General features: G+C 36.8%; 1 protein-coding gene across 1 annotated transcript in view; it reads right to left on the reverse strand.

Moving 5' to 3' along the window:
• Nucleotides 1–2846: 2846 nt before the first annotated feature.
• Nucleotides 2847–17954, reverse strand: part of LOC149565027 (flavin-containing monooxygenase FMO GS-OX-like 4) — a 66483-nt gene continuing 51375 nt past the window's right edge. The window contains exons 7-8 of the mRNA XM_089818572.1: nucleotides 4094–4265; nucleotides 2847–3276 (exon numbers count right to left, since the gene is read on the reverse strand). Coding sequence (XP_089674698.1) covers nucleotides 3260–3276; nucleotides 4094–4265 — 189 coding nt within the window. The 3' untranslated portion in view covers nucleotides 2847–3259. The remainder of the gene's footprint in view (nucleotides 3277–4093; nucleotides 4266–17954) is intronic.

Raw genomic sequence — 17954 nt, forward strand, 5'->3', positions numbered from 1 at the left:
TATTGCTTTGTTATGCATGGTTTAACTAAAGTTTGTAGATTACAGATTCACCCTCCCCCCCCCCCGCTTGCTGCCTATTTCTAACAGGTTTGTTGAGGGGACTTGTGTTAGCTACTGTGACAAAAGAGGGGGCCGAAGAGGATAACGTGATAGCCCATATTCCATCTTCTCTCTGGGGGAGGGATTGATTTGGAGGAACAGGGAGTAATGGGGAATATTTTAGTCCTCCTGGCGCGAATGTGCCTATCATTTCTTGCCACTATTGAAGGACTGCTTTCTATGGAGCTAATTCGATTTTAAGACAACAGATCTTGCATTTTTGAAGAGGACCTAATTTTGGGCTTTACCAATTACTTGAAACCAAGGGTGTGGTGAGAATAAAGGAACACAGGGCAGAGGGAACAAGACAATTTCCATCCTCCATATAAATAGATGCATAGAAAGGATTGAGGAAAACAAAGCCGTATGCAAGCGATGCTTCAAAGCTGGAAAGAAGAAAAAGAAAACAAAAGATCACAGACGCAGAGAAAGTTTGCTAGTTTATTAATAGAGCTGTAATTTTTACAAAAAATAATAGATTTATTTTTTAATTACAATTTAATTTAAATCCTATATAGATTGAAATATTTCTATTAGAAATAGCAATCACCAGCTCAATCTTAATAACAATATCACATTATAAGTTAAAATAATAATGCTTTGTCGATTATAACATATTATTATATTAATATAGAATTTAAATAAATTTCACATAAAGAATTATTCAACAATATCATTCTTTTATAGATTTTAATAAATATATAATTGTTGTGCAATATTAATATATATTTAAATTTTCCTTTAAAACTAGTATAGGTACTTGCTACTCATTAAAATCCCAATTACAAAAGTCAAATCTATAATTCGGACAACTCTAAAGATAAAGATAGTACATAAATGAACATTGACCAAAATAGGCATGGAAGCCAATAAATTTATGAACTCTTCATAGAAAGATTCAGCAAGACCTTTGCATAAAACCATTAGTGTGTCAAAGTCCCCCACATTCTTGCCAAGGCACTTGTACCGATTGCTGTCGCAGAGTGGTGTCTTTTAAGGATTATGATATATTTTTGTATTCTATAGTTTAAGATAAATTATTAAACTAATTACTCATGCAAAATATCACAATTTTTCATCAAGGGAAAAATCTCTCTCCAAATTGAAATAAGTTTCATAAACAAAGCTACAAAAACTCCAGTTTAACTCTATTTCTACTACCTTGGTTTCTGGCAACTACGTTTCTATTAGTCTAAACCTTCACCTTCTAAGCCTCGCAAAAGGCAGGGGCACAAGCTCTCTTCTCTTGTTAACTAAATAAATGACAAAGGGGTTTATGTTATGAAGAAGTTTATGTTACTCAACTTTGAGGCTTTAAAATGGCTTCCAAATAACATTCCTTACAAATCAAAGAAAATATTATATAAAGTTATATAAACACCAAAAGCATGGTATTCAATTATTGAAATTCAAGTACAACAAAATGTTTTCATAGAATTAATCAGATCGCAATCTTTCTATCAAGAACAGAGTGCTATTCTTATCATAGTTCTTCCTCATGATTTTTCTCATTTTAAAATTTGAGATGACTGCTTTGGACGACTGCATTATTTCCTTAGGCTGGCAATAAGGCAACATGCAAACAACATATGCGTGTTTCAATGACAATATGCTTCATATTATCTCCATCAAGGATTGCCAACTCATTACAATCCCTATTGAAGTTGGACTTAAGTTGTCAACCTCTAATGAATCTACTCTCGTGAATCTGATTTTGTAAACATAACTGATCGTTACTTGACTGGTATCCAATCAGAGCTCACATATGCAACGAACTTGGTCTCTTGGAATTGGTCTCTAGGATTGAGTTACAGCCTAAGACAGATTGAAGGTACTAGGAGGATTATTGAACTATGGTCTTTATTTTCAACATTCATTTCATAGTAGAATGTTAGGATATACTAAGTCAAAAGACGTGGGTTTGATAAATTGGAGGTCATTTTTTAATTGGAGGTCATTTTTTAGTTATACTTCCGCTTTATGCTTTCAAAAACTCTTGAAAGTCCAAGACCCAGCCTACAATATTCCTTTTTACCATAAAGAGTAAAGTACACATGTACCATTTTCATAACTTGTCAAACAATTTTGGTTGAGGGAATTGTTAAGAGTATGTAACTATTAGAAATGATCTTTACAATGTTGCATTATGATGATTTAAATTCTATTCAAATGAGTTTTAATGTTTCACATCATTAAACATTTTGAAATTCAACACCATTACATCAGAGGGTTGGTTCAACACTGAGTTGGAATATGTTGCTATGCGTAATATTCCAATACTCTCGTTCCATGCATTTACAAATTTGTTTCCTTAGTTTTTTACGTATCTGTGGGGATGTAAACCCTAACCTGAACACTCATATCTCTGTGTTATTGATGTTTTTGGAAATCTGCGATTTGTTGCATATGACCACCATCAAACTAATTCTCCCTTGCAAAAAATGTCATGGCACAAATACTCAAAACAAATGATGATGGCTGGCCTTTTGCAAAGGACAATCACAAGATGGTTCCATCTATTTGTCATACAAATAATTTTAAAAACAACAACGGATTGGCAGAGATGGTCATCTGCTGAGAAGACTTTTCTGCAAATAATTTTCCATTAATATATCTAGCCGAGGCATCTTTCAAAATAGAAAAGAGGCATGTGCCCACCAGAGGAGTAATTACATACTAATCTATATAAATTTTTTTAAGTATATGTTAATTGGAGCCAAGAAACTTGATCAGAGTTGGGCATCCTATTTTTAAAATTCCCGTTATAAAGACATTTATTATTTGAGATATTTTGTCAAAAATTAAACAAATGGCAAATGATAGTCCATACAGATTTCCCTGATTATTACTTTGAGTACACATGTTTCTGTTTTGAAATTGGCTGTGTTAGCCGAACAGAAGCTTTAGTGATATGCATTGATGATCCTTAGTTGAAAATTTCAGTTACCAAGAACAACCTTATTTGGAAGCAAATTTCAAATGCAAACAGTGAACACTTCAAAGGCTCTTATGTATAGAGATGAGTGCTTCTGAGCAGGCCTTCTCTGGTTCTTGAAGCAACAAAAAGACTTCGCTAAAAATGCTTCTTGAGAAATTATTTCTGCCACTTAAACTTTAGCACTTCTTTGGAACCCGCTTCCAATCTTGCCTCCAACAATTCTCATGTGTGTTCCTTCCCTGTACCAGTAGTATGTTGTCAATTAAGGAAAGATTTCATAAAAATGGTAAATGTGTTTTAAGGAAATCCAACTGTCTGCTTAATTAATTGTAAAATATAACATTTTTCATTATTCCATGGGAAACATCATTCTTCTTAAATTAAGTGTTTTGTTACTTCCAAAAAAACATTGTGTGTCATAGAAAGAGGTGAGGTTGGGGCAAATGCCCCAGTTTGTTCCACAGTGAAGTCATAATTCTCAAGCTTCAGAAATCCCACAAAATTTGCAAGAAATATATATCCTAAGTGCCCTATACGTGTTATTACTGAAATGAATTTAATAACAACACATCTCGGTAATTCCAAGAAAGCCAACATGCCAAACAAAACATTTATAGACTGTATGCTGCTTGCACAATAGTATGTTTACCTTTCCCTAATTTGACCAAAATGAAGAGATATCTGACTGAACCTACAATAAATTTCTACAGAAGATGCCTAAATATAAGCCGTCACAAGAAGTAAATTATTAGTGGATTTCACCTGCCACTTGAATAAGTTTTATTCTTAGCAGAGATTCATGTTCTAGTGACATACAGACTCATTTAGTCATAATTTCTTTTTGCCTGGAGGGTCAAAATGCTAGATGTAAAAGTTGGAAAATTCACCAAAAATTTATTTGCAACTCTCATATATCAGTGCCAGAAAACGAAGGCACAATAAAAAATTGTGTCAGTTGTTTCTTACTTCATTTAACATCCAAATTCCTTAACCATTTAAAACGACATCAAGAAAATGTAAATTACACTGAAAACATAAACATAAATATCAGCTTACTTTTTGACTGAGATGACAGTGCTATTTCCCGCCAGTAATGGTCCTCCCATTCATCATGATATGTGTTTGGGCGCTTAACTTTGTTTCTTGAAGTTGATTCATACATCTCTTTCCTCCAAGTATCCAGATGAGCACATCCACATTGATCAGCAAGCCAGTCACAATATTCAAACTGCCAGTCGAAGCTAGCATTAGATATGGGTCCAGAAAGCTTCTACCATATTAATATCAACAATTATAAGAAATAGAAAAGTTAAGAAGAGGAATCCTATCCACCACCTAGTTATCATGGAAGATCGTCTGAAGCTCTGTGCAGTTTAGGATAGTTCAGTCGTCAGAGAACCGAACATACAGGGAAATTGTCCTTGGCTTCTCAGGGAGTGCAAATTGTCATTGAATTCCCAAGTGATGTGGAAATTTCAGGAAAGGGCAATGCCCGCACTTGAATCATATGCATCAAAAGGCTACAAACCATAATGGAATACATGATGTCAGGCCGACCACTACATGATGCATGGGAGGCCCACTTGGAAGGGAGGAATATCAGCTGGGGTGTTTACAGAATGAACTTTCAAATACCTTACTGGGTTATGCATTCCAGTCACCATGGAACAAACTAAACCTTAGATATTAATAACTTGAATGCTTGTCTGTTTTTACTTGGATACTAAAAAAAATCTATTCTCAGCATTATCAATAGTTTATAACTTCAAATATCTATGTGGTACAATACTTGTGGATTCCACACCTAGGAATGTTTTCTTATTTCATTTTGAGTACCTGCACTTAGTGCAATTAATAAGAAGTCAACAGAAATTGAAAAAATGATTCTTAAGATCATTTTGGTCACTGGTCTAACTGGTCTTGGTTTGAACAGAAGACAATCCAATAATGAATGAAATATTTTTCGTGTCCACCTCTAAGTAATCCAAATTATATATTTTCCTACAAAATGAGGATGGAAGGGTAGGTAACTGTTCATTTTCACAGCATATAGAGGATAAATAATCAACTAATTTCACAAATTTGGCAGCTTCATTATTGATTTTACTCATGATGTTTTTAAGATACATGGTGAATGAAGAATGTTAGGTCTGTAAATGTGGACATTATAAAACACAAGTGAATATAGTACAAATGGTTTGCAATTTTTCCAGATGAAAAAATAAAAAATGAGGGTTCATGATGAAGCCTCAACAGAAACTTGAAGAAACATTTGGGGACTGATGAAGGGTACTCCCCTTAATAACACAAAATAGAGAAATAAACAACAAATTGCATGAACCAAACAATTGCAAGAACATGAAACTTGCTTTCTATTATCTCCAATGAAATGACATTACAATATTCAGAAATATGACATGTTGCAGCCATGAATGTTTTCATTACAAGTAACTGGAAGACAAAGCCACCACATACACCATCAAAACTGCCCTAGGTAACCCTACGATCTCCTTTATATAGGAGAAATTTAACCGCCCTAGAAATTTTTCACCTAAACTTTGAGGTCGACCATCCTTATTATTATTTCTCTATTCATATATTAGAATAGGTCCCAAAAACTTTCAGAACTCAAACAAGTATTTGAAGGAATTTTATTTTTTTCAATCCTAAGTAGTGCAACTTCAAGGTCATAACTCTTCACCCATTGACCCAATCGATTATTATAACTCCATTTCAGAATCAAAGGAAGTGCTCTATTAAGCTTAATGGGTGAAGCACCAGTCAGGTAAGAGTTGACCCCCTTTCAAAGCCTCTAAAGCCTTCAAAGCTATGTTCAAAGTTTTTTACTCTTCTACCAAAATTGAAAATTTTCAATATCTTCAAAACTAGACTTGATCTTGCAATGAAACTTTACTAGCAGGATGATAAATGAAAGTGAACCTCCAAGGAAGGAATTAGAACATTCTAAGATCCAACAAACAACTTACTAACAATAGTAAATCTCTAGAAATAGTAACTCATGTACAAAGGTAGCCCTTATTGAAAACTAGAGAATATTTTTTGATGATGCAAGATTTCCCTTACACCCAGGATGCTCCTGCATCAGATACTAGGGGTAATTGAGAAGTGACCATGTCACATCTCAGGTGTTCAGAGGAAAATTGAGACAGTTAACCCCCTTCCTTGATAGCCACGATGTCTTAAACAAGCCTTCCTTTCTATTTGACCAAATATTATTCATATGTCCCATTTTTTGTGCTTTTGTCAACATGGATATCCAAGATGTCTTCAATCTCCTTTGTAGCTAAAGTAGTTACTAGAATATTCCACTATGCTTTTGCTACCTCATCTTCAACACTTAATGAAAATCTGTCAAAATATTAAACACTAGTGCAATATTGAGGTCAATGAGCAACTCTACTTCATAACCATTTCCTGAGTCATGCTTCTTCGGTATTTTTCATGGTCCAAATTTCTTCATCTTCAACTTATTTTATGTTCCACTAGAAATTTCTCCATACAGAAATGAATCATGACTTCAACTCCAATCTAAAATTCCTTATGCCTCCTTTTCTCATCTACCCTAGCCTTCTACCATGTATTCATTTTATTAATATGCTTCCTCACCTCCTCAGGTAAATTCTTCAAGTGTTCTACAAAGTCTTCAGCTTTGGCACTACTTGTCTCCCCTTGGTCTAGCTTTCTTAATTCTGGAGCATTTATGAGACTACTTCCATATACTATCTAGAATGGTGATTTACCAATGCTCCTATTGACAAAATTAGTGTATGCAAATTTTGCTTGTGGTAAAATCAAATCCCATATCTTCAGTTTATCTCCAACCAAGAATCTCAATAGATTCCCAAGCTCCTATTCACCACTTTTGTCTGTCATCAGTTTGTGGATGATGTGATGAGTTGAACTTCAAGTTTGTCCTTAACTTTTTCTACAATGTCCTCCAAAAGTATCCAAAAAACTTAGTGTCTCAGATTGAATCTTTGGTATACCATGTAGTCACACCACTTCTCTAAAAAATAACTTAGCCACATGAACAATATCATTAGTTATGCAAGGAATGAAATGTGCCATCTTTGAAAACCTACCTACCACCACAAAAATCAAATCATGACCTCTCTAAGTCCTTGGGAAACCAACAACAAAGCTCATATTGATATCCTCCATGGTTTCTCTAATATAGGTAATGGTTGACATAACCCTATATTCTGCTTGGCTCCTTTTGTCATCTAACGTATTCTGCAACTTTGTACAAACTTCTTAATATCTTGTTATAATCGTGACCAATAATAATGCTCACTCACCAAAGCAATAATTTTATTTGAACCACAATGACCAGCCAAATCCTCCACTATGCTTCTCTTTGATTAAGTTCTCCCTCATGGAAATCCTTGGAATCCATAATTAACTGCCTCTAAATAACATACCATCTTGGATTATAAAATCCAAGCATCTTTTCTTGTCTAAAGTAACAAGTTTCATACAATCTCTCCAAGCCTCGTCAAAATCAGGATCCTCAAGCTATAGACTTGTCAACTCCTTGAATCCAACAAATTCAATCTCCATTTTTGTCACCAAATTATGTCTCCTGTCGAGGGCATCTACAACCTTGTTAGACTTCCCGCTCTTGTGCTTTAACACAAAAATGTAACTTTGCAAAAACTCAACCCATTTCAAATGCCTCTAATTCAACTTTCCTTGACTATTAAAATATTGCAAAGATTGATGATCAATAAATAAACAAACTCTTTAGGAAAAGAGAATGTCTCCACTTCCTCAATGTTTGAACTATAGCATAAAATTCCTTATCATAAACATAATACTATATTTTGGCATCATCTAACTTCTCACTAAACTAAGTAATAGGTTTACCTTCATGATTCAAAACAACTTAAATGGCATTACCACTAACATCACAATCTACTTAAAACACCTTATTAAAATCTAGAAGTGTCGAAACATGCTACTCTGTAAATTTTCTTTTCAACAATTCAAAACTATTGGCACTTCTCTTGCAGTCCACTTAAACACTTTTCTATCCCCTCTCATTATTCTAGTCACGAGTCCACAAATGCAACTGAAATTTCTAATAAATGTTTTGTAAAAGATCCAAACCATGCAAAAGTCTTACCTTAGTAGCACTCCTTGGAGTAGGTCATTCAAGGATAGCCTTCACTTTCTTTGGGTCCATTGTAAGACCATCTACAAAAAAATAGCAAATGCCAAGTACACTAACTCCTTCACAAAACTACACTTCAGATTAATCAACAACTTCTCTTTCCTTAACTTCTCAAAGATCCTACGAATATGTATTATATGGTCCTCTAATGTCTTACTGAAAATCAAAATGTCATTCAAATAAATAATACCAAACTTATGCAAAAATTCTTTCAGTATCTCATTCATAAGCCACATGAATGTGCTCAGTGCATTGGTTAGCCCAAAAAGCATAACTAACCACTCATGCAAGCCCTCCTTTATTGTGAAGGTCATCTTCTATTCATCTCCTTCTCTAATTCAGATTTGGTCATATTCACTTTTCAAATCTATCTTTGTAAAGTACACAGTGCTACTCAAACAATCCATGATGTCATCCATCCTTGGTAAGGGAAATCTATACTTGATAATAATCTTGTTGATAGCCCGAGACTCTGTGTGCATCCTCCATTCGCCATTTTTCTTTGGTGCCAGTACTATTGGCACAAAGTATGGACTCAACTTTCTCAAATCAACCCCTTCTATTACAACTCTTACACTTGTTTGTTCAACTCCTTAGTTTCCATTGAAATCATTCTGCAGGCAAAATAGAGAAAAAATAACAAATTGAAAGAATTGAACAATCGCAAGAACATGAAACTTGCTTTCTATTATCTCCAACGAACTGACATTACAATATTCAGAAATATGACATGCTACAGCCACATAGGCATTTTCATCACAAATATTTGCAAGACAAAGCCACCATGTACACCATCAAATTTTCCCTACATAACCCTACAACCTTCTTTGTGTAGGAGAAATCTAACCGCTCTAGATTCTAGAAAATTGAACCCTAGACTTCAAGGCTGGTCATCCTTAGAATATTATTAGTAATCTTTTCTTACATTGAAATTGGCCCCAAACAACTTGTGAGACTCAAAAGAATGTTTGAAGAATTTTAATTTTTTTATCCTAAGTAGTGCAACTTCCGAAGGCCATAACTCTTCACCTGTTGACCTGATTGGCTATTATAACCCCAGTTTGGAAATAGTAGGAAATGTGCACTTCGTGAATGGCAAAGTAGCAACTAGCAAAGGTTTGACCCCCTTTCGGAGCCTCTAGAGCCCTCAAAACAAATTTCAAAGTTTTTTACCCTTTCGCCAAAACCAAAAACTTTCAATGTCTTCTAAACTAGATTTGATCTTGCTATGAAACTTTAGTGGCAGGCTGATATAACCAAAATGAACCTCCAAGGAAGTAATTAGAACATTATGAGCTCCAGCAAGCAACTTGCTAAAAATAGTAAGTTTCTAGATATAGTAACTCTGCACAAATGTAATTGTTGACACATAAGTTTGCACCCTTGCTTGAGGTATGACCCTCAAGCGACCTTGTATAACATTGAAATGACCTCCAAGTGTGGAGCTTGTTCTTTGAGTTCAAATCTCCAGAGAAGGCCGACTTCCTCACTATCAAGATGCACCTAAACTACTGCTGGGAAGGAAAAGGGAGAAGGAAACTGAAAGAAAACCAGAAAGGGAAAGGGAGGTGATGCACTAAGATAGAAATATGGTTACTACCTCTGCCTATGAATGCACTACACATCAATGAAAACCCAAATACACTAATCTTAACTCTATTCTAGCTTCTAAGAAACCACATGCAAGTTTGGAACTGGCTTAAGTGTTGAAAGGAAAGGAATTTCATCATACAGTAATAGCTAACATACTTAACACAACACATAGATCCAAGAAAAGGGAAAAGAAACATTCAAAACTGTAATGGACACCCCTGAATTCCCCAAAAAACTAAACCAACTGTGGAAAAGAATTATGTCAAATAGTTTGCATTCAACTTCGTATTTCTCCGTTTAATGTTTAAACCCCTTATAACTTTGGAAATCAAACATTTATTTGTTTGTTGTGTTTTGTGCATGGAATAGGAATCATACAACATAAACAAGAAAGAAACTACAATAATATGCAAAAACTGCTGCCAAAAAATGTTATTTTCAGAATTTAATTAAATCAAATACATGGCAGATTATCAACTCACTAATTACTCCAATATCATTGGCATAATACTCCAACCCATGCTTTTGAACTTGCTGCTACAGTGTCGTGAATAGTACTGTGTGAATAGTGCCACGTGAAGAGTGTTGCGTGAATAGTGCCACATGAACAGTGCTGCTATAGTACTTTGTCTTTCAAACAGTCCAACACCTTCATAAAATCATTCCCTCAAAGCGGCATAAGCGTCGGACAAGTAGTGAAGAAGATATGAGCAAAATATCGATCCACCTCTAGCTGGAAATGCAACCAAACTGCTTGATAGTGAAGCTGATAGCAATGGATTCCAAAGGCCAAACTCTAAGGGAATGACGTCTAGAATGTCACAAGAGAGAATAGACGTCCTCTAATGCTAAGAACGGATCTACAACTCACACACCAATTTCTTCTCATATTCAACATGTTGAACAAGGGCCACAAGCTCTCCTTTTTATTTCTACTTCATAGGGTTGACCCACTTTTCACAAACAATGTGGGATAAAGTGTTCTAAAATAAAACAACACCTTATGTCTCCCTTGGGCTTCCTTTTTCCAATACACTTAAAGTAACACTTTATTATTTTCACATTTAATTTAAATGTTACTTTTAATTTCAAGCATTAAAATAAAATAGTAATTGGGCTAGGAATAATAGGAGTGATAGCTCATCAGAAAGCTCGCATTGAGGAGCATCAAACCCAATCACTAATTTTGACATTGCCCATGCCCTATTGACTTACTAAAAATAGTAAGTTTGCCCAACACCATGTAAATCAACTCCGTTCTGGCCCGAACTGGAAATGACTAGGCCAAAACATCTCAAGATCCCATTGACCTCTTCGTTAGTCTCCAAGACCACACAGAAATGGGCTAATGGTCACACAACTAGACAACTGCTAAAGTGGGGACATTGCAATCCGCCCCCCTTGAAATTGCTTGTCCTCAAGCAATCTCAATCCTGTTTGTTGTAACACCTGCTCACTCTCCCAAGTAGTATCCTCCTCTGGCAGGTCTCTCCATCTGACTAAATAGTCTTTAACCACCCTGTTCTGCAGAGTCCTCTCCCTGGTATCCAGAATAGCCTCAGGAATCAATACAAGCTTCCTCCCCTCATCCAATGGTGGCAAATCTAGAGAAGGCACAACTCTCTAACCAATGGCTTTCTTAAGCCTCGACACATGAAACACATTATGCACCCGACTGCCCTCTAGAAGCTCAATCTCGTAGGCAACCTCGCCCACCCTACGAATCACTCTGTAGGGACCATAAAATCTAGGCTTCAACTTCTCTGCTCCGCTCTTCTTGAGTGATGACTCTCTGTATGGTTGTAGCCTCAAGTAAACCATATCCCCAACCTCAAAGCTGTGCTCTATCCGGTGCTGATCAGCATACAATTTTTGCTGATTTTGGGCCTGCTGTATATTCTCCCTGAGCACCCTCAAAATATCCTGACTATTCTACAAAAAGTCTTTGGCTTTGGGCACTCTACTATCCCCCAAAACCAAATCCATGAAGCTAGGTGCTTCATAACCATACAATGCCATGAATGGAGTCATCTTGATGGACATATGATAAGTGGTGTTATAACAGTACTCTCCCATATGTAGGCATTTGACCCAAGCTCTCTATTGTGCAATCACATAGTTCCTCAGATATCCTTCCACCCATTTATTCACAATCTCCCTCTGCCCATCTGTCTGCGGATGATAACTAGTGCTAGGTGTAAGATCTATGCCACACAACCCAAACAATTCCTGCCAAAAAGCACTCATAAATCTACTATCCCGATCACTGACAATGAAACTAGGTAGCCCATGTACCCTGAATATCTCTCTGAAGAAAAGATCGACCACCTGTGTTGCTGTGTAGGTGGATGGAATAGCAAAGAAACGAGCAAACTTTGTCAGTCGATCAACTACCACATAGATGCAATCTCTCCCTTTTACTCGTGGTAACCTGGTGATGAAGTCCATAGAAATACTTTCCCATTTCCTATCTAGAATGGGCAAAGGTTGTAACAACCCTACAGGATATGTGTGCTCTCCCTTATTTTGCTGACAAACTGCACACTGCCTGACATGCTTTTGAACATCATCCTTGAGCCCTTTTCATGTAAAGCACTCATGGATCTACCTGTAGGTTTTAAAGACCCCTGGATGTCCAGCTGTAAGTGCATCATGAAATGCCTTCAGTATTACCTCCCTAAACTATGATGGAGGAATCAAATATATCCTACCCTGGAACTTGATCAATCTGTCCATCACCACATAACGATCATCCTATATGGTGCCTATAATCACTCCAAAAGCCACCAAAGTGTCCCTTGCATACTCTGTTGTAATCTTATTTCTCCAATCTCTTGTAATCTTAGCTAGAGCACAAATATGAGGTTTCTTGAATAAAGCATCTACCACCACATTCTTCTTACCTTTGACAAACTCAATGTCAAAGTCATGAGCCTGCAACTTTGTAATCCACTTCTGTTGTCTATCATTCAAGTCACACTAGCTCATGAAGTATTTGATGTTGTTGTGATCAGTCTTGATAACAAACTTCCCCCAACTAGGTAGGACTGAAACTTGGCCAATGCATACATAATGGCCAACATCTCCTGATCATAGATGGAATAGCTCCTCTCCACTCCACGAAGCTTCTTACTCTCAAAAGCAATTGGATGCTTCTCCTGCATCAAGACTACCCCAATCCCATCACCTGACGCATCACAATGAAGCTCAAATGGCTTCGTGAAGTTCGGTAGAGCTAATACTGGACATGATGACATCATCTTCTTGAAATGATCAAATCATCTCTGAGCTACCCTGTCCATACGAAGGCCCCTTTCCTGGTAAGGTCTATCAAGGGTGCAACGGTCTATGAAAATCCCTTTGTAGACACCTAAAAACCTTTAGAAAATAAAGTATTTTTATTTTCTGAAAAAGTCCTGATGACATCATTTATTAATTAATTATTATTTTATTTATTTATTTATTTTTATTCCATTAAATCCCTTTATCTTAATTAAAAATATTTAATTAATCCCTCCCAAAAATGTTTAAATCTTATTTAAACATTATTTCCTTATTTATTAATTATTTAATTAATAAATTGACCAAAAAACCCAAAATAAATAAAAAATTTATTTTTTGCTTAAAATTTGGCCAATTTCCTTAAGACCACTAACCTCTTCCAAAATCTTCTAATCCTTCTTTAATTTTGATTAAAGGCTAATCCCATCATTTCCTACCCCTAATCCCAACTCAAAATATTTAATTAAGATTAAATATTAATCCTCATGTTTATTAAAAAAGTTTTAATAAATATCTCCTCAACCCAAACCTTTGAAATAAATAAAACTTTATTTATTTCCTAAAAATCTAATTTTTCCTCATCCTAAGAAATTCTAGACTATTCTAGAAAGTCTTTATCCTCATCCAAAGTCTAGACTCTTCTAGAAGATGTCTTTAAACCTAATCCTAATCCCCTCCTAACCTTGTCACATTCCCTAAACATGGGTTAAAACTTACTAACCCAAGCCAAAGTTAACAAATATCTCCTCCTTCACCCACCCTCATTAAATGCCATCCACTTGCCTATCCCTAAGCTAATCCTAAACCATCCAAATCGATCCTCTAATCATTGGCACAATCCTAAGCAAGCTTAAAACTCTCCTAATCAAGCCCAAGTCGAAATTGCTCTCATCTCCCTCAAAATATCTCAACCATAAAACTTTATGAAGCCCACTAGGCCATAAATGACTCTTCCAAGCCCTTTTATTGCTCTTACAAGCCATTATGAGGGTCTTTATGAAGATTTTATCCCTTGAGCCTCCTTTGTTGACCCATCCTTCCCCTTTCCTCCATCCTCTCACCATGTGACATGTGTCACTCCTTGATTGGCTGTAAGGAAGCACAATCCATGTGCTCTCCTCTCATGCAATCTGAGCCCTCCATGAGCTTTTTCCCATCCTTGCATCTTAGCCCTCAATCCCTCAAGCCTCTTGCCTATAAATTGGATCCTCTCCCAAGCCATTTTAACACAATCCATGAAGTAAAGTCATAATGCCATTTTAAGAAGCCATTTTACATCAAAACCATACACTCACACCCAAATTCCAACTCCATTTGAAGCCCTTTTTGAAGCATAAAGCTTGAGCATACATCCTATCTATTTAGACAAAGCTACTCAACAAGAGAGCTTCTCATTGAGAGAGCCCATTAATGGCTCATATTCTCAATTGAGAGCTCATCTTAGTCTATCTTGAAGTTTATGAATTCTCTTTAGTTTGTAGAAGCTTTATTTAAATTTGGTTTCTATTAGCATACTAACATTGCTCATATACACCCTTAACAAATCTCCTATAAAACCCGCAAAGACCAAAGAACCCCTTAAGTTGTGAGGTTCGTAGGAGTAGGCCAATCAACAATAGCTCTAATCTTTTCGGGATCTACCCGAGCTCCATCTGCGCTGATGATATGCCCAAGGTATAGTAACTCAGTCAACCCAAACTCACTCTTAGATTCCATGGCATATAGTGACTCTTTCTCCAAAATGGACAACACCATCTCAAGATGTTGTAAATGCTCCTCCCAAGTCTTACTGAAGACCAAAATGTCATCAAAGAAAATCTGGACAAATCTCCTAAGTTGCCCCCTGAATACCTGATTCATGCAACTCTAGAACATAGCAGGGGCATTGGTTAGCCCAAATGGTATAACCAAAAACTCAAAGTGGCCATAGTGACACTAAAAGGCTATCTTCTCAATGTCCTCCACCCTCATCCTGATTTGACGATACCCTGACCGTAAATTAATCTTCGTAAAGAAGCATGCACCATAGAGCTCATCAATCAGCTCATCTATCTGCGGGATGGGATATCTATTCTTAATGGTTTTCTTATTTAATGCCCTGTAATTGATGCACATGCGCATCGTCCCATCCTCCTTTACCAATACTACTGCTGAAGCAAAGGGGGCTCTTAGTAGGCCTGATATGCCCCATCTCCAACAAATCCTTAATCGCCTTCTCTATCTCATCCTTGTGTTTCATAGGATGATGATAGGGAGTAATCATAACTGGTTTGGCTCCCTCCTCGAGCTCAATAACATGCTCTATCCCTCTATCAAGAGGGACCCCATGCAGAATCTTGCCAAAAACTTTAGCATGTCTATCAAGTATCTCCTAGATATCTAGTGGATGACTCTTCACCTGTGGCTCCTATGAGGCTGGCATAGTGAAACATTTTGCCGCCCACTCTACATCATCATGCCAAAATAGTCTTTGCATTCTCCTCAAGGAGATTACTCTGCAGCTCCCATCTAAAAGTCCTCTAAGTACAATAGTTTTGCCCTCATGTTGGAACCTCATCTCCAATTTTGCTCGGTAGAGTGTGAACTCAACCAACGAGGCCATCCATGTCATTCTGAGGATGACATCATAATCTCCCATGTCTAGTACATAGAACTCATCCTCCAACTCATAGCCATCCCCAAACCTTATATGAAGGTTAGATATCTTCCGAGTGCATAATAATTTGTCACTATTCACTACCACGACTCTAAACCCAACATGCTCCTCAGTTTGTAAACCTCTTTTGGCTACCAATTGTGAATCTATGAAATTATGTGTAGCCCCAGTGTCAATGAGTGAGATAACTTTTTGCCCCTAGATAGTACCCCTAACCTTAAATGTGTTTGCCTTTTAAGCCCCTGTTAATCATACCAATTACTTCTCATCCTCAGGAATGCTGCTCTCCTCTGTAATGCTACCCTCGTCTGAATGAGAGTGTTGATCCTCCCTCTCTAACTGTGACACCTCTGCTAAGAAATACTCTATTTGATTTACCTTAGCCTTGAGAGGACAGTTATAAGTCCCAAGGCTCTCTGCAATGAAAACATAGCTTCTTCCTCCTCAACTTATTTTGGATGTCATTATCCAACTTATTATCCCTTTTTGGCTGAGCATCCCGATGAAAATGTTTTTTGTCCTTCTCCTTATCCTCTTCGTATGTGAATCCCTAGGTTGAAATCTGCTCCTAAAAGAAGAAGGTGCTAAGTCACGAGCCTTTTTAGTAGCCTCTTGTAATGTAGTTGGGTCATGCCCCTTGACCCAACCCCTCAAGGGATCTAAGAGTCTGTCCATAAACAACACTAGTAACCTCCTCTCTGAAATATCTGTGACCAACACAACTAACCTCTAAAATTCACTGATATACGTCTCAACTGATCCCCACTGCTTGAGTTGTGCCAACTCCTTAAACTATAACTCGGGATCCCTAGCATCAAATCTATCTATGAGCCTCTCAGTGAACTCCTTGTAAGATGTAATTTATTTATGCCCCAAGGTTACCATGCCATGGTGACACCACTCATGCATTGGGCCATCCAAATGAATAGCTACATACTTTATAGCCTCCTCCTCAGGCATAGGATTAAACTGCAAGTATGTATCTACCTTCTGCACCCAAGCTTGTGCAGTCATCTTCCCTGAAGCATCATAATAAGGTAAAGAAAGTTTTCCAACTTTCTTTCTCAACTCAAAGTTTTGATTCCTCCCTCCTGCTCTAGGCATGTGTCTCATCCTCAAGTCCATATAATCTCTAAGGGAAATGTCTGCCTAAAACTCCAGTCCACTAGCCTCTTTATCCCTCCTGAATTGATCTTGTAACTCGAAAATCTGCAGTTCATTTACTGGTTGAACCGGATTTCTGGGTGGGAAGGTGGGTAGAAGAGGTCTCAAGCTCACTATTCGAGCTGGGTGTGCAACGTGTCTAAAGTTATCAGCGTCATTCCCATTGTTGCCATGTCCATTATTAACATTAATGTTATTTCAAGACCCTTGTTGCCTCGGCCTCCATTGTTATCATTGCCCCTATTGTTATCGTTCCCCACATTGTTATTGTTTCCATTGTTGGCATCACCTAGATTAATATTGATGCCCATTTGTCTAGCCATAAGCTACAACATCATGTCCATTTGCCTATTTTGATCCTGCTGCCCCTGCTCTAATCTATCCGTAACCATCTAAACATATACCTCCCCCTGATCTGGACTGGTATTCCCACTTCTGCCTAATCTTGTATTCCTGTCATCCTGGTCACCCATATTGCTGTCCTCATCAAAGAATATATCCTCTGTGTCTATATGACTAGATTGTATGTCCATTTTTGCACGAATGAACTAGACTATTCGCTCTACAAGTCTGAAATCCTATTTTGTCTCGCTCTGGTATTGCGAAAATTATAAGGCCCCTGTTGCATGCTCAAACATAAATGGTTAGCCTGTTTTTTAATTTCTGAGTTTAGTGTTTTGACATTTTGTCAAAACACTTTTCCCTCTATCTGGCTGTTCCAAATTCCCTATAAGACCTCTACAGGATGGCAGGACTTATAGCTCTCATACCACTATAATGGACACCCTTGAATTTTCCAAAAAATTAAACCAACTACTGAAAGGAATTATGTCAAACAGTTTGCATTCAACTTCTTATTTCTCCGTTTAATGTTTAAACCTCTTATAACTTCAAAAATCAAACATTTATTTGTTTGTTGTGTTTTGCACATGGAATAGGAATCATACAACATAAACAAGAAAGAAACTACAATAATATGCAAAGTGGACAATGAACTGCTGCCGATAAAATGTTATTTTCAGAATTTA

This window comes from Cupressus sempervirens, chromosome 3, assembly GCF_028749045.1.
Source record: "Cupressus sempervirens isolate cs-2001-9-10 chromosome 3, ASM2874904v1, whole genome shotgun sequence".
NCBI lineage: Eukaryota > Viridiplantae > Streptophyta > Pinopsida > Cupressales > Cupressaceae > Cupressus > Cupressus sempervirens.